This window comes from Eublepharis macularius, chromosome 14 (genome assembly GCF_028583425.1).
Source record: "Eublepharis macularius isolate TG4126 chromosome 14, MPM_Emac_v1.0, whole genome shotgun sequence".
NCBI classification, from domain to species: domain Eukaryota; kingdom Metazoa; phylum Chordata; class Lepidosauria; order Squamata; family Eublepharidae; genus Eublepharis; species Eublepharis macularius.
Window position 1 is genome coordinate 64,666,788 of NC_072803.1, and position 22,092 is coordinate 64,688,879.

Consider the following 22,092-nt stretch of genomic DNA (forward strand, 5'->3'; position numbering starts at 1 on the left):
AATTCATCACATGCAAGCTCACTAACAGCAAAAATATTCCTTTCTGAGGGGTGGGCAAGGAAAAAGATTGGTGCTCCTGTATCAGTACAGTTTGCTTTGTTCAGAGTTTCTCTGAAACCTGAGTGTGAGCATCTTTTGGAAGTGTGGTAAAGCCTTCCTATCTGAGTGTATTTGCTAGTGAAGTTTATGGTGCCATTATGGCTGGGTGGCTGAAAGTTCTGTCTTCTGTGGTAGGCTTTGTCCGGAACTTGGAAATTTCCATTTGGGGCTTGAAGTAGCATTTCTGACTCTTGAAATGCTGCTAATCCACACAGCCCACCCCCGGGTCCACCCCATGGCTGCTGACGCCATTTTAAAAGTGGTTCTTTGAAAACTGTCACGGTCGTGGGCATGACTGCCCCAGGAGTTCTCCCCCTGCCCCAGCGTGCCTTTTTGGGTGCCAAAACTGACCTCCCACTGCTGTTTCGGTACCTGAAAAGGGGTGGGGGAAACACAAGCTCCTAGCGCTCTTGTGCCATATAATCTGGATTGGGGCACTGTAGCAGTTTTTAAAGAACTACAACTGCTTTTAAAATGGTGTTAGTAACCTCAGGAAGGATCCTTGGCTGCTGAAACTTACAGTTCCCCCCCCCTCTCCACACACACTCTACTACCTGTCTGTTCAGGCCCCTTTTAGCATTCCTCTTTGCTTTCCTCTTCTTTCTTATTCTTCCTTTCCTTATGTCCCCCCCCCCCTGACCCTGATATACATGTATGGAGACCTTCTTCTGAGCAAATTGGGGGTCGCAGAGAAGGTGCTCGAGTGCCTTCTTCAGGAGATGGGCTGCTGGCTCTGGCCATCCCCCCCGCCCCCCGCAAAGCCGTGTGTCTTTTTCAGAAGTATTTCCTTCTGCTATCCATCTCTCCCAGATATCCAGGTCTTAAAAGTATGTGATATTCAAGGAACTAGTAATTGTGTGTGTGTGGGGGGGGATGCTTTCCTTTGTTCCTAGGGCTATTTTAATTTGCACCCCTCCTTTGCAGGTAGTTATTTTGGTAATGAGCATCTACAAGACAAAAAAATGGGAGAATTTGAATGAGTTAATTCACATTCATTTGAATGTGTTTGCCTCTGGAAGCAAAACTTTCATTAATCTCACATCTGGTACCAGTCAGTGCCTGTTTAGTTTGAAATTCACAGCCATAATGACAAGGAATGTGTTTTTTAAAAAAGGAAGTTAATGTGATGCTTAATCCCACACCTTGGCGCCTTTCCGGCAACTTTCTGGCACGTGAACCAAGTTCTGAAACGGATACAGCTCTTTGCTTGTGTGATTTCTGTGTGGGTGCCGAGGCAGAACTGAAGGGTAAAGGATCCATATGTTATTTCATAAGGAGACTAGATCAGCATGAGTGGCTGGCATTGTCTTGGGGAGAAACTGAGCCTCTGGGAATCGGCAGAGTGTTTCTGGCCTAAACTCCCACACCTTCAGGCCGGTTCTCCCCATCTCAGCTGACGGCTGGACCGATAAAAACATTAGCACTGGAGTCCCAGAGGAAAGAGAAAGTTCACATTTGCAGGGCCTCAAGCGGATTCCTGGCTTTGACCTGGAGGCAAAACAGAGCAGGTCAACTTGGCTTTTTTAAAAGGCTTACACATGCTGGGGCTCGTGACGTCATTTCTCCTCACTGTGCCTGGCAGGACTTGCAGGGTCTTATTTATTTATTTACTTCATTTAAATTCCACCTTTCTACCTAATGGGGACCCAAAACAGCTCCCCTCATTCTCCTCTCCTCCATTTTATCCTCACAATAACCCTGTGAGGTAAGTTAGGTTGAGAGTGTGTGACTGGCTCAATATCACCCAGCAGGCTTCCATGGCAGAGTGGGGATTCGAACCTGGGCTTCCCAGATCCTAGTCTGACACACCACACTGGCTATTCTGATCCTGAGTGACTATCCAATCTTCCTGCAGGGAGTGCAGAAGATGCCCATCCTGCAACAATTTTTGTTTGTTTCCTCATTTTTTTCTCTTCTGCCATAGAATGTCTTGTTGGAACAGGAGGATCCAGCGCTGTCTCTCTCCTCAGGTTTGAGGGGGACAAACCAAAGAGTTAGAAAGATAGAGAGGTCAGGGCACTCTCTTTACTGTTTACTATTGTTTACTGCTCTGACTGTCCTTTATTATGCAGATGGCTATGGATTTCCTCCTCCTGACTTCCTCCCTCTCACTTCTTCTCTTCCTGGCATTGTTCCAGGCAACACCTCTCTCCTTCTCCTCCCTCCATCTTGGCAGCATGGATGTAGGACTTGTCCATCCTTAGACTAGATAGGTAGTTAGGATCTATTTCTTCTCCTTTCCTATGAGAGCAGGGCTTTTTTTCAGCTGGAACGCGGTGGAACGGAGTTCCGGAACCTCTTGAAAACGGTCACATGGCCGGTGGCCCCGCCCCCACATCTCCAGACAGAGGGGAGTTTAGATTGCCCTCCGTGCCGCTCTCTAAACTCCCCTCTGTCTGGAGATGGGGGAGGGGCCACTGGCTATGTGACCATTTTCTCCGAGGGCAACCCACTGAGTTCCACCACCTCTTTTCCCAGAAAAAAAGCCCTGTATCAGAGTATAGAGTTCCTGCAATAAAGAACTCTTATTTCTTTTCTAAATATAAACCTAGTGTATGATTTATTATTTTCTCTCCTGCACACACACCAGCCAGCAGAACCAGCTCACAATCACCTATAATCATGCTTCCTATGTCAAACGATAGACTCTGCTAATGGCCCAAATGCAGAATCCTTTAATTGGGTTTCTGGGGCCTACATAATGATTTATCGTGTTTCTTTTGACCTCCAGCTTGGAGAAGTGACAGCAATGGTGGGCCTCAATGGCAGCAGAAAGAGCGCTTGTATGCCGCTGTTGGAACAATTCTACGAGCTCCAATCTGGGGAGCTGCTGGATGGGACCCCCGTCCAGGACTATGAGCACAAATTCTCACAGGGTCACGTGAGGGACAACCAAATTTCTAAGCAAGAACAAGGAAACAGAAATCCTTTTCCTCCCTCCAATCTGATGAAATGCCATTGACCACCACTCTTTGGGTGCGGTCCTCTAACCAGTTCCCTATCCACCAAACTGCCTTATAGTCCAGTCCACAGTCTTCCAGTTTACCCATTAGAATGTCATGGGGGACCTTATCAAAAGCTTTGCTGAAATCCAGGTCAATCACATCGACAGAGTTCCCACGATCCAGTAAACTCGTCACTTGATCAAAGAAGAAAACCAGGTTGGTCTGACAAAATCTGCTGGGGATAAAACCATGTTGACTTCCCTTCCCCAGTCATGCCTTATCCCAAGTGCCTGGTTTGCAGTAGAGAGCCACTGAGCGTGTTGGGGGATGTAACTTTGACAGAACTCTTCAGTGGGCTGAGCTGGATATTGTGATAAAGGCTGGGAGTCAGAGCTGGGGCAGCGTCATTCAATTCTCCGCTCTGCCATGGAAGCTTGCTGGGTGATCTTGAACCAGTCACATATCCTCAGCCTAACCTACCTCACAGGGTTGTGAGGAAAAATGTAGGAAGGAGAATAGTGGAAGGCACCCTTTGTGGTGAAAGGTGGCCTATAAATGAAGTAAAATAAAAACATAAAAGCCAGGAAGCTGCTCCACTCCTGGGACTTTCTTTTAGGATTGTTGTACCAGGACTTCAAGAAGAGACCCTCTGAGCACATACAGAGAGTATTCCCTGCATAACTTGAGTGAGAGTAATGGGGCTGGAATGGAAGGAGGTGGTGTTGCAGCCAAGTAAAAAAGTCTCCTTGGTCAGGGATCCAGGAGGGGCACGTCCAGGCAAGGGCCTCAGCCCTGCTCTGTGATTCTGTGTAATCAAATAAGGACGGGGGAAGGATAGGGACTGGGCCTAAATACAGTGGGAGGAACTAGAATCTTGCCCACTCTGACTCCAGGCTATTCACTGTTTCTTCCACTGGATCCAGGAGTCATTGCTCAGCAGCCAAGGCCGGGCAGTGCTAGCGATCGCTCACCGCATGCAGACGTTGGAGAATGCCAACAAGATTGTGGTGGTGGAAGGTGGACGGGTGGTTGAGGAAGGAACTCCTGAGGAACTGATGCCTCGGAGCGGCCCCTACCACAGACTGGTGCTAAGGAACTGGGATTAGTAATTTGTAGAGGCACTGTTTGGGCAGCCCATTTTGGGCTGCAGAATTTTGTGTGGACCATGAAACATTTCTTGGACAAGAAGAGTGGGTGCCATCTTTGAGCTGTGGAAGGCCGTAGTGACCAGAAGAGAATGTACAGCACTCCACAGGGGCCAAACACTTCCATAAATTAGTGCTTTAAAAGAGTTTAAAAGTATCCCAGAACAACAACATTTTGCTATGATTGCACGTACACACCACCACCAATTTTGGCTATGTTTTCAACACAGCATGGGCCAGCAACACTGGCATAATGGGGGGGGGCAGGGTCTGGGGGTTGTGCAGCAACGTTTTTACTGATGATCAGTATGAAATTTTCAACCATAACCTACTCCCAACAGGTAAATAAGAGGCATTTGCTTTAAAATGTAGCCATATGCAGGTAGGGTAGGGAACAGAACCGCAACCGTGTCCCCCCTCCTGTCACTGTTTCTCATGTGACTGAAAGCCATGCTGGAGGGTCTCCCTGATTTTCAGAAGTGGCTTGTTTAGGTTAAAGTCTACACAATGGCAGCCGTGTCAATGGCAATTGGGATATTGCCCTTACACTGTTCTGCTTCAACTTACAGTCCAATTCTCAGTGTGTTCCATTAAAAAGAATCTTAAATTATTATGCCTTTGACAGCTGACTTTGCAGCATAACATTCCAGGTTTTAAGCACCCTTTCTTGAAAATAAATAACATTTATTCCACAAGACTAAATGCTTTCCCAACCACTGCATCACACCCTTCATACTTAATTCCAGAGTCTGCACGAATTACCTCCAGGACTCTAAATTTATCGATTCTTTACATAGTAACAGATATAACCAGAGTTCTTCAATGACCAACATCCTAACCGGACACTTCCGTATCAATATATTAAAATTCAGATTTATAGCAAAGACACACACACACACACACACACACACACACACACACACACACACACACACACACACACACACACACACGAAGAAATACTTTATGTTGTGCTTAGCTTAGCCATGGTAAACTTACATCACTTATCACTGGATTGTATCTAAACAGGTTGCTTTATTAGAAGTACAATAGCACCTGCATGCGGTTAGTGTTCAATAAGGACTACCATCTCCCATTAGCTTCTAAGGGAAACCTGAACTCTGGCGGTTAGATTGCATTCAAGGGACCTGATTCAGTTCGCTAATCTTCCAGTTTACAGGGAGGGACCATCTTGTTGAATTTTGGCCTCATGCCCTCCACCTAAGCTGTACAGCGCAGTTGCTGCAGAACAAGAGAAGAGCAGCCAAGTGTTCATACCTCCCATTTCATTTGTGAGGGAAACAGACAAGCGTGATCCTCATGTTTAACTAATTCCACCAAGACAAAACTAGTAGGCACTCAGAAGGGCTTACTGATCTGAGCAGCATTTCTCAAACTGGGGACTGGGGAGTCCACACATCCTTTGTGGCAGGACGCAAGAAAAGGGGCCCTCTCAATATTCTAGAAAAGGGGCAGGAGCTTTCGGCCTATGGGGGAGGGATGGAATCTGCTCCCCACTCTTTCAAAGGGGGGGGGCACACCCAAACACCACTAGGTAGTTTAACCTAAACTGAACCAAGCACCCAGCAATCGTACCCCGCTCCCCCGAAGAACAATAACCCTGAACCAACAACAACTGAACACCAAACTTAAGTCCTCTTTTCTAAAACCCCTCTTCAAATTAGTCCCAATAAAAAGTCACGACACAACTCTTCTATGGTCCAAAACGCGCCCCCGCAGCACTAGGGGGCTCTCGGGCAAGAGGCCCTGCTGAGGTCCCGCCCCAAACCCCGCCCTTTGCCGGCTACCCCCTCCCTTTCCAGGCATTTCTCAATTAATTCGGTGATGGCGAGAGAATCAGCTAGTACTTTGCACATGCCTAGAGGCGCTTACTCTGCAGTACGGGGGTGGTGCTGGTGGTAAAGTAGGAGGGACCAGGGAGGCAAGCGTGGAGTTGCGTGAAGAAGGCTGACTTTCTGGAGGGGAGATTTGGGGAGAAGAAAAACGCAGCGCACGAATCTCCCGTGGCGGGGAGTCCCGAGGACCAACCGGGGGGTCGGGGGGTCGGAAGCTGTTTCAGAGCGGCGGGCCTCGTGGGGCGGGGGCGGGGAGGCGTTGCTGCCTGCCTGGCAGGAGCGGCGGGGACAGCCGTTGGTCCGGCCGCCCCTCCCCCCCCCGCTCAGCCATGGAGAAATACGAGGTGGGGAGGGGGCCCCGAGGGCTGAGTCCACCGCCGCCCCCCTCTCAGTTGGGGCTGTGGGGCGTTGGAGGCAGTCCGGGGGGGGGGGGGCTGAAGAGGGGCCATATAACCCTGGGGCTGCGCGGGGGGTGGCCCTGGGAGGGGGTAAATTCCTTTGGGAGCAGAGGTGACGCGGGGGAGGGGTCTTCTCTCTCCCACACTTTATGAGCCTGCTCTTTTTTCCTCAGGGAGGTAGGGTTGCCAGCTACAGGCTGTGAAATTCCTGGAGAATTTGTGGTTGGAGCCTGGAGAGGGCGGGGTTTGGGGAAAGGACAGACCCTCAGAAGGGTATAATGCCATAGTGTTCACCCTCCAAAGCTGCCGTTTTCTCTAGGGGAATTTTTGTCTATGTCCTGGAGACCAGTTGTTATTCCAGGAGATCTCCAGCCATCACCTGGAGGCTGGCAACTCTAGGTGTCCTGTGCCCTTCTGTCTTCCTTCATTTTCTCCTCACTACAACCCTGTCAGGTAGGCTGAGGCTGGGAGTGATGAGTCCAGGGTCACCCAGGGCGTTTCAACAGGGCAATGTGGAGTTTTCAACCCAACTCTCGGGCCTTCGTTCAGTGCTGTGACAGCCACAGCTATGCTATGTATTATTATATTGTTATTATTTTGTTGTAATCAGCCCTGAGCCCACTTATGGGGAGGGCAGGCTATACATCAAATTAATAATAATAAATAATATGCTGGTTCTGATGCTGGAGGGGGGGGCACTGAAAGCCCATGGTGTGTCCTGCATTTTAAGCTGTAGGAACACATTGGTAGGAATCCAGCAGGACAGAGGTTTTTGCGAGGAGCTATTTGGAGCAGGGGCAGTGTGGCCCATTGGATGGAGAAATTGACCCCTGTGGTGGCCACAATGGAGAAGGACACACACATACCCCTCCGCCTTAGGTCATGTTGTGTCTGCCTGGGCAAAATACGACATTCTGAAGTGAGGAAGCTTGTTTTTGGAATGGGGAATGCAAGGGAGACCTCTATTAGGCATAATATAAACATGATTATGGAGAGAGAAAAAGCCTCATGCAGCTTTGCATGGGCTCCGCATATAATTTAAACTGTATTGCAGCTGTGTTGCATGCATAATTAGCACACCAGCACCACATTTGCAGGGCTGTGTGTCTCTGGCACACAGACTAAGCACAAACAGCCTGCGTTGCACAGGTTGCAGCGCAGTTTAAACAAGACGCTGAGGCTGTGCAAAGTTGCATAGGGAAGCTCTTTTGCCTTGCTTGCTTTAGCCCAAAATCAGGCCTTAGTGGATGGCTTGCCTGGGAGTAGGAGCCCCTGTGGGTTGGGATGCACGGGCTCCCTGAAGGGAGAAAGTGGGACGGGTAATATTTGTCCCTGGAAGGGTGATATACTCAAAACCACTTATCCTGGGATTACCACTGCTGACCATTCTGTTGTCATCACAATCAGGGAGGTAAATGGATGAATTATCCCTCTTCAATGCGTGCTTATGGTTTAACTGCCTGGATGGTCCTACACTTCATTTGGGATTGTGATGATAGATGCAAGGGTATTGGGTTTGTTATTCCAGATGAACTAAAACCAAAGACAAAAGGTATAGCCTTCTGGGTAGTTTGATGTTGCTAAAGATGTCATATTAATTGCTTACGCTTTAATTCATAAAGGTTTCATCTATGTGTTTGGTTTTATGTTCATTTTCACATGAGTGGCTACTGTATTGTATCCCTTTTCATTGAATGTCCCAACTGTTGATCATGTTGTATTCTTGCTCTGTGAATGTCCTAGTTATTAATTTTCTTGCAGTATGTAATCTGCCTTGTATCTCAGTGAGAAAGGTGGACTATAAATAAATGACAACAACAACTTCTGTGTTACAGTTTGATAGTGGTTTTCTGCCAGTTTAATAGTCATGGCTTTCCTTAAAGAATTCTGATTGAGGGTGGTTTGATAAGAGTCTTGGGAATTCTATTGAGGGTTTCAGGTTCTTTCTTACAAAGCTAGGATTCCCAGAAGGATAGCCATTAAACCAGTTTATAACTAATGTAGACACAAGCTCAGTGATGTAATGAGCAGGCCAGGGGTGTTAAGAATTATCAAGGGCTCCCAGGGCAATATTCCATATGGGGACTCCCTCACACCATCTACACCCAATCTAAACAGCGTATGCAAAACGGGATGCTTTGCCTGGACCCCCATTGACCCTTGGGATTTTGTCCATCTGCTTCCCTACCCCAACAATTCTGACACAGAGGTACGCTGTAACCAAAACCCCTCGTGGGCTTCTTCTTGTTGCCAGAGGTGTGTTGTGCCAAGTGGGAAGAAGAGTGGAAAGTGAGAATGTTGCCACATTTCACTTTGTTTTATGAAAAATTCTAGGAGGCAAAAGATATGAAGAAATTCAGTGTTTCTCTAGTGGTATTTAGCAGCATAAATTATTTTTAAGATTAAATAGGGAGTTGGGGAAAAGATCACAGCCCTATACCCAGGGCTTTTTTTCAGCAGGAACGCGGGGGAACGGAGTTCTGGAACCTCTTGAAAATGGTCACATGGCCGGTGGCCCCGCCCCCTGATCTCCAGACAGAGGGGAGTTGAGATTGCCCTCCATACCACAGAGGGCAATCTCAACTCCCCTCTGTCTGCAGATCAGGGGGTGGGGCCACCGGCCATGTGACCATTTTCTCCGAGGGCAACCCACTGAGTTCCACCACCTCTTTTCCCAGAAAAAAAGCCCTGCCTATACCTTATATTTTTGGTGAAAACTATTTTAAGTAGATACCTGAAGTTCATTAGGTTGCAGCCTGCAGATTGGTTATGCTTCCCGTGGTGCTTTTTTCAGTGCAGGGAGAGAGGCCTCGCCTCCACGGAAGGTTCCTCGCATCTGAGGAAAGTACTGCTATTACCAGAACAAAAACGTTCAGTTCAGTTCATTCAGCTTAACAGCCCATAGGGCATATGCTTTACCAAAGTTTAAGAATTAGAAACGAAAGTTAAAGAAAAGGTTGCCACGTCTACAATGCAGTTTTTACAAAGGCTGCCCAGTAATAGTCTTAATTTTGTGGTGTCAGAAATGCCTCAGTAGCCATTTTTTAAAAAAATCTCTCTCTGGCTAGTTCATGCTTTGGACAGTGAAAGAAGATACAGGATAGTGAGTCAACTTCAGCCAAAAGGCAGTTGCAGAAGCATTGATCTGATGTATCTTGAGGAAGCGGCCCTTCGTTTGGGCTGTCAGCAATGCATTGCAGCGTGCAACCATGTATGGCCCCCTCAGTTTTGGGACTACTAGCATACTAAGGTAATGAGGCTGGGTAGGATATTTAATTCCCACGTAGAGCAGGGAGCATTTTCGTGCCGCGTCCTTTAGAAGGGCGTCCCAGTCCTGCTTAAGCAGCTTCTCTATAAGTGGTTCTCGTCTTTTCCCAGTTAAAGCTCTTGGGTCCCATGGACCTAATTTGTTCATTTCCGTGTCCACAGTTTTATTCCACCTAAACAGCAGTGCTCTTGGGCTGCTGATTTAGTGAAGACTGGAAGATCTTCGGAGTTTTGCAGTCTGTATTTGAAGTTGACTGTGGCTTTCCAGATGTTGAGATTTTTAGAAGACCCAATTCAAGTCGTATAAGTATGGAAGCTATACAGGGTGGCAGAGCAAGTATTTTCCAAAGAAAAGTTAACTGGAGCTTGTCAGGTTGTTCTATTGGGCCCGGGAACCAGATCGGGGAACCGTATATGTTATATCCAACCCATAATGTGTGAATCAGGCTTCAAGTCACCCAGACCTGTTTGTTTTGCTGGTGCTTCATTGTGATACACCTTGATCATTCTTATTCTGGATCAATCATGTGAACTGGTCTGTGGGAAACTGAGATGTGTGTATGTAAGCTCCCTGTTTAATAAAATAATGTCAGTTGTGCAACTTGATACCCCTAGTTGTCCCAGGGGGACTGTGTGTGTCATGAGAACTCTGCCTCTGACTTTTTCACACACACACACCCTTCACATGTTGGCGTATGCATCTCTATCCCCTTTCTCAGGTGCTGAAGAAGATGCCTCCTGGCGGTCTTGGGACAATGCTATTAGTGGAATCAAAAACAGAGGAAGGAAAAAATGGTGCTAGAAAGAAGTATGTTGTGAAAAAGGTAAGAGTTATAGAAGAAAGAAATAGCTTCATAGCAACAAGAAGCTGCTTCTGGTGTACCTGAAAGACTCACACCAATGTGGAAAATTTTGTTGGTCTTGAAGGTGCTATTGGGCTTCAGTCTTGCTCATGTTACAAAAAGTTGTACATTCAGAAAACTATACAGGCAAAACTAACAGGGATTACAAGATGTCACATACCTTCCCTTGCTCCCCTAAGGTAATTAAGGAATTGCATTTTGCTTCAGAATGCATATTTAAGATCTCTAGATTTCTCATCTTTATCTAAAGGGATACGGTCAGATAAAAGCTTTTAGTAACTTTCTGTTTTGCTTTGCTTTTACAAAACATCTTTGTTGCTTGTCGTTTGGTACAGGTTGAATGCATTGACGAAAGCCATGCAAATGATGCCCTCAGAGAGGTAGTTTCCCTTCACTATCGTTGTGAATCACACACTTGATCTTGCCTGATGGCACAGCACGAAGGCTCTTGCCACGATGTGTCCGTTTATTTTAGTGTATCGTGGCGCTCTGTTGTTTTTTGCTGGAAAATACTAACAGTGCTTGGCTAAGCAGAGAGAACGTCCTTCTAAGCTCATTGACGTCAGCAGGCTTGGAAGGATGCAACTCTACATCTAGGATTGCATTGTAACACAGCTGCTTATTTAGAATTTAGTAGCACCTTTAAGACTAACCGCTTATGCTACAATAAAGTTGGTTAGTCTTAAAGGTGCTGCTGGACTCTTTACTATTTTGCTACCACAGACTAACACAGCTAACTTCTCTGGATCTGTATTTGGAATTTGTGCTGTATGTAAAATATGAGTGTAAGCAATTTATTAGTAATGGTTTATAAATAAATGTCCTTTATTTATTTGCCAGACTAATAGGTGCTAATGACTTCCTGGTTTCTCTTTTTGTTAATTTGTTTCTTATACTTAAATTCAAAAATGTATTTGGCATTACCTTTTTTCCCATAATGGCAGTCATACATCCATGTATGGCTGTTTAAGTATAGATGATAAAAGATGCATCTTAAAGTGGAGGGAAGATTTATTTTGAAGCTTATACATTCTGTTACTTACAATTGTTGATTTATACAACTATGTTATAGAACTTTCTTCAATATCATTCTTGTTGCTATTTTTTGTTTTCTATATACACAACAGGTCAATTTATTAAATTTAGAATGTATAATTAATATCAAAATAGACTAATAGTTAAGATAGTTAAACTAATAAGCTAATATACTAAATATTATGAGGCTGAATATAATGTTAAATACAAAATGGTTAAAGTCTTTCCTTCTGCTGAACCCTAAAAATATGTTATTCGCTATTCTACCTAGAGGTATTATAGTATGAATGTGTCTATGGCTAAATTAACTTTTTTTCCTGTATAACAGACCAATCGAGGAAGAGTAATATTATGAAATTTAGATGTGTTATATATCTTGCTTATATTTTCTGTTGTAGCTTACATCATTATTTTGTACTCTGTTCAAGATTCTTTATGCACTTTCCAATGTCTTTTTTCTCTTATTTTAAATAAAGGTTATATATTAAAAACAGACGAGACGAGATTCCTAAGTTAAAGATCGAAGAACCAGTGTGCTAATGAAAGAAACAATGTGTGTTACTCATTCCAATTAACAAGAGCATAAATGATTGAGGGGAAGTAGTGGCTATGTCCATTGTGTGTCCCAAATTAGGCCAAGACAGACACCTGATTCTCAGTTCGTCTGCCTCTGATCCCTGTATTTTACCCTAAATCGTACTCCCCAATACTTTTGAAGCAGCACGTTCTTGATGTGCGGGGAGCTGCCACAAAGCAGAAAAGCGAGGGCCGGCCTGGTGAGCTGAAAATGATCCTTCAGCATTTAAATACATACATTAACGAAGCAATCTGTGGATCTGACTCAGCTTGAAAAAAGGTCTAGCCTCCGGCTTCTTTTCTGAAAGTTCAAGGCGCAGCATGATCCTGTGCAAAGTTGCACAAGAGAACCCAATTGAACTGAGTGGGACTTAGTAAATAGTCATGGATTTAGGCTGCTGCAGTCCTGATAGGATCACAAGGTAGGATCTGGGGGCTGGGGCTGCTCTCAACCCACCTGTTTTGGCTTGAATTGTTATAACCCTGTTTGTTAGACCGTTTCCTCACTTGCTGTCTCCTCATCAGGCCATGGTCTTGCTGAAATTGAAACATCGAAACATCTGTGCCTACAAAGAATTGTTCATCATCTGGGACAATAATGTAAGTAGGCAGGGCTCATTTTGAGGGGGAACGCACAGGAACGCAGTTCCGGTAGTTCTCCAAAGAGGTCACATGTCAGGTGGCCATGCCCACCTGATTTTCAGCCATTTTGGGCCCATTATGGCCTGGATTGGGGCCGAAACAGCCAGGATAGGTGATGTCAGGGGGTGTGGCATATGCAAACCAGTTATGCTAATGACACACTTCTGGTGATAGCAAGGGGTGTGGCATATGCTAATAAGTTATGCTCATGAGTTCCTGCAGCTCTTTTTCTACTAAATGGCCCCTGTAAGTAGGAAATAGTGTCTGTTAAACTTGCAGTGGTCTACTAGGCTCAAATGCTTGAATCTTCTCATGCATTAATAAGCAACACAAATCTGCTTGCATGTTCAAAATGAGTATGTTGGTAGAAGTCTTCTAGACTATCTCCATTGGTTTTTAAAAAATGAGTTCTGACAGCAAATTCTTCCCCCCTCCCCCTTTACAGCCCAGTCCTACAGAATTAGAGTTCAGTAGTTAACATTTGGGAAAGTTCAAATTATTTTTTCTTGAATTACGTGCCATTGAGGAATGCTTTCTAGGCTGAAAACCTCTGGATAAGTGATGTGATCGTTTCAATATCCATTCTGCTGCAGATTTCATCCCTCTTCCTTTGTCTGGTGATGCATCACTCAAATCAAGGGGATCTTTCAGCTCTGATCAAGGCAAAGAGGCAGAAGTGTGAAAAAATTCAAGACTGGGTAAAAATATAGATTATGTTAAGTAACATTGTAAAAAGACTATATTGCATTTAGGTATATTTCTACTCTAAATCAAATTCCATTGAGTCTTGGGGTTGAAAAAATCCCTGCAAACTGCTTGTTGTGGCAGAAATTATTGTGTTTCATAGTACCAAGAGCTTGAAAACACATTTTCTCATGAGGCAGAATATTTCTTTTACATAGATTCACCCCTCCCCGTTTGCGTATGGAACAGCTCACACTGCTATGGTTCCTTTACAAAGTTACGATTTTTTAAAAATTTGGAACAACAAAAGCTATGGTTTGAATTTACAATATTAGACAACTAATGTAAACTTTCATGAGTTTTAAAGGACAATATTTTAAAACATCTAAAATTAACGATTTCTGATGTTTTTGATACTGGGAGTATTTTTTTGCCCCATATTTATCTCCTTGTGGTGAGATAAATATTCTTCCCTTGTCAGGAAGGGTTTTCCAATTGCCAGGAAGGACTTAAAAATGGTGCTTAAAAATGGTTTCTCGGATCAGAGTTTTCTTAATGAACTCTTGGGGTATTTTGTACCCCAACAAGTTAAATTGGTTTGGTGTAGAAAAACTACTGCGATGGCAAAATGCATAGATTTCTGGGGTGGTTTATTATTCTGGTGCTTTTTTATTTAGAGAAAGCAAACTAAATGGTAACTGGCTGTACTTTGGGAACACTGTTTACTACTATACTGATGACAATGTCCTAAGAGGAAAAGATTCTAGATCGATGTTTCTCTGCATTCTGCCAGAAGAAATACAGCCAGAGTAGGATCTACATCCCAAACATATTTAATAACGATAACAATGATTATTGATGTAGTATACACGTCAACAGGATTTGGAGCATCTTGCATACCACAAACAAGTACAAGAAAATCTTACTACTCTTTAATCAAATTTGAACAAGAATAGAAGAGGAAGGGAAGAAAAATTATACTGAAGGGGATGCTTCTTTAAGATGACAAGCACAGATAAATATATGAAGAAAGGAAACTAGAGATTGCTCTTCAGATAATTTTTTTCTCAAGCTGCATGATGTAGCTGTATTTTGGTTTCTGCAAAGCAAATAGCAGCTTGAGGGGTGTAATTTAAATTGGAAAAACTGTGGGAGGAGCCTTCATCCCTGTGCCACATCTCCTATCCAGTTAGCAATGCCCTCCCAGAGATGTTTCAGGTAAAGAAAAAAGTGTGTGTGGGGAGAGGTTTAGGGCCAAATTAGATGTGATGGCATCCTTATGTCCACCACAGGCACTCTGCCACCATTTTAAAGTGATTTAAAAATGCCGTGAGAGTCATGTCAAGTTTGGCTCTGAAGCCTACTATCCTCAAGCACCATGGTACTGATCCAAATCAGGCCCATGTTTACCTGGTATTCAGTTCCTACCACAGAACTTGCAATATACAGTTGATCCTGCAGACCCAGAGAGGATTCAGGGAAAAGATAACATGTAGTTAGGCCCTGTGGAAGCCTAAGTTTTACCTGGATCTGGGCACTTCCACCACTAATTATAGCCTGATTCTGACATCCTCATAGCAAAGTCATCTCCTTGTTGACGTAAGGCTCTCAAAACAGCACAACATGTAGTCTTTATGTGCAGATAACTTTAATGTAGCTGCCCTAGAATGAAGAGGAACCTTTCCATACCAAACACAGCTTTCACTCAGTGGAGAGCGAGAACCTCTCTGGAAGCTTACAAGCAGTGGAGGAAGAGCCCTCTGCCGGGAACGCTCTAGGATTTCCTGCACTGAGCAGGAGGTTGTATTAAATAGCCTTATAAATCTCCTTCAAGCTCTGGCAAGCTAATTTGCAGAGAGATTTGTGCGATTATATCCTCAAGGACTTGAGAGATTCTCATGCTGCTGTCCACCTTTGGACAGTAGTGGACAGTGGAATACATGCTGGACACAAGAGTGGGCTGTGGGGATCCCAGGCTGTTCTTTTTGCAATGAGGAAGTTTCTCTTAATGGTTAGCTGAGATCTTCCCTCCTATAATCTAAGCCAATTAGATCTTTCTATATGTATATGTATATTTATCTCTATAGGTGATCCAGATATTCCTTGGGCAGATGATGGATGTCTTGGTTTACCTCCATCAGCAAAACATTTTCCATAGGTGAGGAAAATTCTTGCTTTTCTGCAGTGGTTCCATGCAGTGGTGTGTGGCTCTGTTAAGAGGCAATCATGAGAAAAGTGCTTACTTTTGTACAGAGCTGTAGTTCTCCTGATAAAAATACGCTGATGTGTTGCAGAAACCTCAGACCATCCAACATCCTTCTAGCCGGCGAGGCCTCCTTTATGCTTTGTGATTTCAGCTCCGAAACCCTCATGACTGATGAGATGAAATGGAAGATAAGAGTGGAAGAAGGTAGCAATGTTTTTTAAAAACCGTTATTCTTTATCTTAAAAGAAATTTAGCTACACATATTTTAAAAGTTCTCAAAAAGAAAAAAAATAATTTATGACATGTTTATTTTACCTGAATAAACAAGAGAGATAAAAATACCAAGGACATAACTCATAATATTTAAGTAATAGGATGCAAAATCTTGTCCTTGGGATTAATAGTTTATTTTTTTCTTTGAAATATACATGAAATTAATTTAATTATGTGAGTATACAGCGGTTTATATCCTAAGCACATCTTCACATCCTTCTACTTGTCATGTGGTAAAGTGGTGAGTGACAGACATTTTCCTCCATTCAGGCTGAAGGACGTTACAGAAATCTTAGATTTTGTAATGCGAGAAAGATCCTATGCCCAGTTCAACCCTCAGAGATGCATTATTCCAAATTTGCAAATAAACTGAATTTCTTCAATCTCACGTAATTTTCTTTTGAAGTTTCTCTGCTTGAGAACTTTTACTCTGAGATCAATGATGGAATGTCCGGGCAGATTAAAGTGTGCTCCCACTAGTTTTTTAATGTTGTGATTTTTTTTTAAACACAAGAACATTTATTGAGAGTTTGCAAATTACAGATATAAATGCAGAATCCTACTATATAATTGAGTAAGAGTGTTTCAGACAACTCACTTTATATCCTGGTGCACCACCAGAGTGCACTGCCGTGGAGGGAAGCCCAGGCAAGGCACCATGTCCCTCCACAAAATATGCCATGGCAGGAAGGCCAAGTTGGGATTGGGAGGGGAACAGGTGGCAATGCCCATCCAGTGCCTTAACCCAGCTGGTATTAGGAACAGAGCATGTGGCAATGCCCACCCTCTGTCTTCACCCAGCTGGTATTAGGAGCGGAACAGGTGGCAATACCCACCCCCACGTTAACCCACCTAATATTAGGAGGGGAGCAGGTGGCAATGCCCAGCCCCACCTTAAACCAGCTGGTATTAGGGGCGGGGCAGGTAGCAATACCAGCCCCTTTCAGCCATCTGGGATCAGGAGTGGAGCAGGTGGCAATGCCTGCCCTCATCTTCATCCAGCTGGTATTAGGAGCAGAGAAGGTGGCAATGCCACCCCCCTTCAGCCAGTTGGGAGCGGAGCAGGTGGCAATGCCCTCCCCCGCCTTATCCAGCTGGTATTAGGAGCGGGGAAGGTGGCAATGCCCACCTCTGCCAATTCCCCCTCCCCCCACCTTAACCCAGCTTATATTAGGAGAGGACCAGATGGGAATGCCCACCCCCCGCCTTAACCCAGCTGGTATTAGGAGTGGAGCTGGTGGCAATGCCCTCCCCCCACCATAATGCGACAGGTATTAGGAGTGGAGCAGGTGGCAGTGCCCACTCCACTTCACCCAGCTGAGATCAAGAATAGCAGAAGGCAATGCCCGCCCCACTTTACTTGGCTGGGATCAGGCACCAAGCAGGCAGCAATGCCCGTCCCCCTTCAACCTGCCATAATCAGGAACAGAGCAATACCCACATCTCCTTCACCCATCTGGTATTAGGAGCAGAGCAGGAGGCAATGCCCACACCCCACCATAACCCAGTTGGTATTAGTAGCAGAGCAAGTGGAAATGCCCGCCCCCTTCACCCAGATGGGATTAGGAGCAGAGCAGATGGTGATGCTCTCCCCCACTACACCTTGCTGGGATCAAGAGCGGAGCAGGTGGCAGTGCTCGCCCCAGCCATCACCCTGTTGGGATCAGGAGTAGAGCAGGCGGCAATGCCCACCACATGCTTTCACCTGGCTAGGATCAGGTGCAGAGCAGGAGGCAATACCCTTCTTCCCTTCCCAGCCAGGATAAGGAGTGGAGCAGGTGGCAATGCCCACCCCCTTCAATCTACCAGAATAAGTCACTGAGCAGGTGGTTATGCCCACCGCCGCCTTAAGCCTGCTGGTATTAAGAGTGGAGCAGGTGGCAATGTTCACCCTCTGCCGTAACACAGCTGGTATTAGGAGCGGAGCAGATAGCAATGTCCACTCTCACTTCCGCCAGCCAGAATCAGCAGGTAGCAATGCCCACCCCCTGCCATAACCCAGTTGGGATTAGGAGTGGAGCAGGTGGCAATGCCTGCCTCACACCTTCACCTGGCTGGGATCAGGCGCAGACCAGGAGGTAATGCCCTTCCCTTCACCCAGCCGGGATAAGGAGTGGAGCAGGTGGCAATACTCACTCCTTTCAACCTACCGGAATAAAGCACTGAACAGGAAGCCATACCCACCCCCTTCACCCATCTGTAATCAGACATGGAGCATGTGGCAATGCCTTCCCCCCTTTACCTGGCCTGTATCAGGCATGGAGCGGGTAGCAAAGCCCACCCCCCTTCACGTGGCCGAGATCACACGTGGAGCAGGTGGCAATGCCCACTCCCTCCTTCACCGGCCAGGATCAGTGATGGAGGAGGAGGGAATGTCTGCCTATCCGCTGTCCCCTTTCTAGAGCCCGTTGTATTTTTTCCCACAACGGGCTTTGTTGCTAGTTAAACTATAAATAACAGAAATAGAAATAGGTACAACGTTATGCCTTATATAAACTACAGTCATTGAAGTAGACTATAGGCTGGTAATATTAAAAAAAACTTGAACATGAAAACAATTAACAATTAGTGCACTAGGTTATAGAGAAATTAAAGACTGAAATAGTTTTGAATTGTGCAAAAAGTTATTTTTTTCTATAAATTTCTCTAAGAAATTTGTTTTGTTTGGGAAGTGTTCAGATTGGTATATTTTATCATGTATTTTCTGTAATATAAAATGATCCTATATTTTAGCAAACCAATTTTCTGAGGTCGGGATTTTCTTCGACTTCCGATATAGTGCTTTTGGCAGCTGTGAGTAAATTTGTTAAGTCTCTTCTACTTTTAGGGACAACAATATTTTCCCACTGTTCCAAACACATTATTTCAGGGGTCAAGGGGATTTCATATCCTGTTATTTCTTTAATGAGATTTAAGATTACTTTCCAAGAATTCTCAATTAAATGACATTTCCACCAACAGTGGGCAAAAGTGCCCACTTCTACACAAACTTTCCAGCACTGCGGTGACCTCTTTGATGACATTTGCGATAATTTTTGAGGGGTCATATACCATCTGTGTACTATTTTGAAAGTTTGTAACTTTGTTACTATTATATTTGAATGGAAAGTGCCTGATGTCCAGATCTTTTTCCATCGTTCTGGCAAATATTCTATATTACAGTCTTGTGACCAACGCTTTTGGCATTTAGGAGTCCTAGTTTTGATTGTGGATAAGACAATTTTATAAAGTTTGGAAATTAATCCTTTGCAAACAAATGTTGGGGAGTTTAATAGTTGTTCGAATTCTGATTTTGGTAAATTCATGATTTTTAAAAAGTTTATACGATTTGCCATGCTCTGGAGTTGTAAATAAATATACAATTGGATATTCTGTTGAGATTTGTGTTCCAGTTCTGCTTTATCTAAGAGGGCTTTATGTGAGGCAATATCATTTAGCTTGATGTTTTTGGATTGTCTCCAAAGTGAGCTAAATTCGTTGTTTTGTCTGGGTGGGAACCAATGTTGTGCAAGAAAAGGAGAGAATCGTGAGATGTCAGGTACTATTTTATTTCTGATTGCATCCCATTCTGTTAATATTGAGCGAAGTAAAATATTATTTTGGATTATTGGAGGGCAATTGGTAGATTTATTCCAGACTATAATGTTGTGATTTTTGATATCAGATTTATGTCCATTCATTCTTCTGCGAAGGGACTGACCTTTTTGTCCAATATAGAGTTAAAGGGCATTACTGACACTTGATGGCATATATTAATGTTGGAAAATGGACAAATGTATGAACATTAGGGGTGTTCACTGGGAAAATATTCGGAATAACCCAAAACCGGCTTGCCACTTCAGATTCAGGTTATCGGAATCGCTTCGGTATGCTTCGTAATGATTCGGAGCATACTGAAGTGAGGCCCCTCACCCCCCTGAGCCTCCCAACCCCACTTACCTTTCCTGAAGGCAGGAGCTGGCTGCTCCACCGCATGCGCTGCTTCCTCTGCAGCAGCCAGCTGGGCAGCGAAGGCCGGAGCAAGTGCCTCTGCCACTGCAGTGGCCAGCAGGGCAGCGGGGGCGCTGGAACCAGCGCCGCTGCTGCCCGTGCCGCCGCTTCCACCTCCACAGCAGCCAACTGGGGAGCAGGGAAGGCCACAGCTGGTGCCTCTGCTGCCGCCGTGGCCAGCAGGGTGGCAGAGAAGACCGGCGCCTCTGCCACCTGCGCCACTGATTCCGCCTCTGCAGTGGCCAGCTGGGAGGCAGGGAAGGCCACAGCTGGCGCCCCGCTGGGATGTCCCAGGTAAGTGGGGTGGTGGTGGGAGGGGAGACCTTTATAAAGGCTCCGAAGCTTCCTTTTTTTTTTTTTTTTGAAAAAATTTTTATTGGGTTAGGATCAAATGTTTACACATTACAGTCAATATTCCCATTTCCCAATTTCTAACCCCCTCCCTTTCCCCCCCCTTTTTGTTGACTTCCAACAGTTTTCCAACCCTTTGTCCCTTTTCCCTTACTCTTTATATATTCCTCTATCTAACAAATGTATATTCTCCCTTTATTCTAAGCAATACTTCTTTAATTATTTTTAATACTCTGTACCCTGACTATGAGTCCCTTTTTCCATAGTGGATAAACAATTTATCCCATTTTTCATTATTCCACTTTCAAATATTTCTATATATCATAAACTATGTAAACCATACATTCATATAAATCAGCCAGTTTAACTTATACTCTATATGTTATTCATTCTATCTTCTTCTTTCTATTTTAATTATATTTGTTTACATTAGTATTTCTGTTCCCCTTCAATCATAAGTCTATATATGATATCAATCAATTTGACTCATATACAGCTTCAGGTAAACATATTCAGTTTGGTACATTGTACGGAATCAAAAAGAAAATATTATTAGTTAGTCAATCCTTATAGTTAACCCTTATGATTAATTGTTTTCTATCAATATTCTATTTATTATTCTATATATATCAATCTAATATCATAACTGCTTAGACATACTCTTTTACCTCTTCTCCTCCCCGGTAAAGTCACCCCCCTCTACATTTTATTGTACTTCAGTAGTTCTCAAACTGCCACAGTTCTCCTCCCACCTCCCATTTCTTCTCCAAATATTGTTTCAGCTTCTCCCAATCTGTGTTAAACTGTCCTGGGTCCAGGTTTCTCAATTTTCTTGTCATTTTGTCCATTTCTGCCATATACAGCAATTTGTGGATCCAATCTTCAATAGTTGGCACTTCTTGTATTTTCCATTTTTGCGCATACAAAAGTCTAGCTGCTTCCGTCATGTAAAATATCAACGTCCTGTGATGGGCTGGAATTCCCTCCATTCCCAAGTTTAGTAGCAGGAGTTCTGGGTTCTTATTAATTTGAAATTGTAAAATCTCACTCATTTCTCTTATTATTTCCCCCCAGTACTGCCTGGCTACCTCACACGTCCACCACATATGGTAGAGGGAGCCCTCATGCTTCCTGCATTTCCAGCATTTATTAGAAGTGTTCAAGTTCCCTAGCGCAATCTTCTTTGGTGTCATGTACCAACGGTAAATCATTTTGTAAATGTTCTCTTTAATACTAGTGCATGTCGTTGTCTTCATCGTAGTCTTCCACAAGTATTCCCATGCCTCCATTGTTATTTCTTTGTTGAAGTTTATGGCCCATTTCACCATTTGTCCTTTAACTATTTCATCCTCAGTATACCATTTCAGCAGTGCTTGGTATACCTTAGATATTCTTTTCTTGTCCTCTTTAAGAAGGGTCTGCTCTAGTTCCGAATTTTCTGTTCGTATACCTCCCTTTACAGAGTCCGAGTTATATAAGTCTCTAATCTGTCTATACTGGAACCAATCATAATAAGGTGATAGTTCCTCCTGAGTCTTTATTCTGAGTTTAGATTCTTCAGTTCTAGTTATTTCTTTGTAAGTTAAACATTGTTGCTCATTATCAACAGCTCTCGGGTCTATCACCTCATATGGAACTACCCACAAAGGGGTTCCTTCTTGCAAATAGATTCTATACTTCTTCCAGATTATATATAAACTTCTCCGTATATAGTGATGCAGGAACATCGAGTTCGCCTTTACTTTATCATGCCATAAGTATG

General features: G+C 44.2%; 1 protein-coding gene across 1 annotated transcript in view; it reads left to right on the top strand.

Annotated features, from left to right (window-relative positions):
- Window positions 1-22,092, top strand: part of STKLD1 (serine/threonine kinase like domain containing 1) — a 45,665-nt gene that overhangs the window by 2,358 nt on the left and 21,215 nt on the right. Inside the window, exons 2-7 of the mRNA XM_054997278.1 lie at window positions 10,430-10,534; window positions 10,909-10,953; window positions 12,710-12,784; window positions 13,420-13,524; window positions 15,598-15,668; window positions 15,805-15,920. Coding sequence (XP_054853253.1) covers window positions 10,442-10,534; window positions 10,909-10,953; window positions 12,710-12,784; window positions 13,420-13,524; window positions 15,598-15,668; window positions 15,805-15,920 — 505 coding nt within the window. The 5' untranslated portion in view covers window positions 10,430-10,441. The remainder of the gene's footprint in view (window positions 1-10,429; window positions 10,535-10,908; window positions 10,954-12,709; window positions 12,785-13,419; window positions 13,525-15,597; window positions 15,669-15,804; window positions 15,921-22,092) is intronic.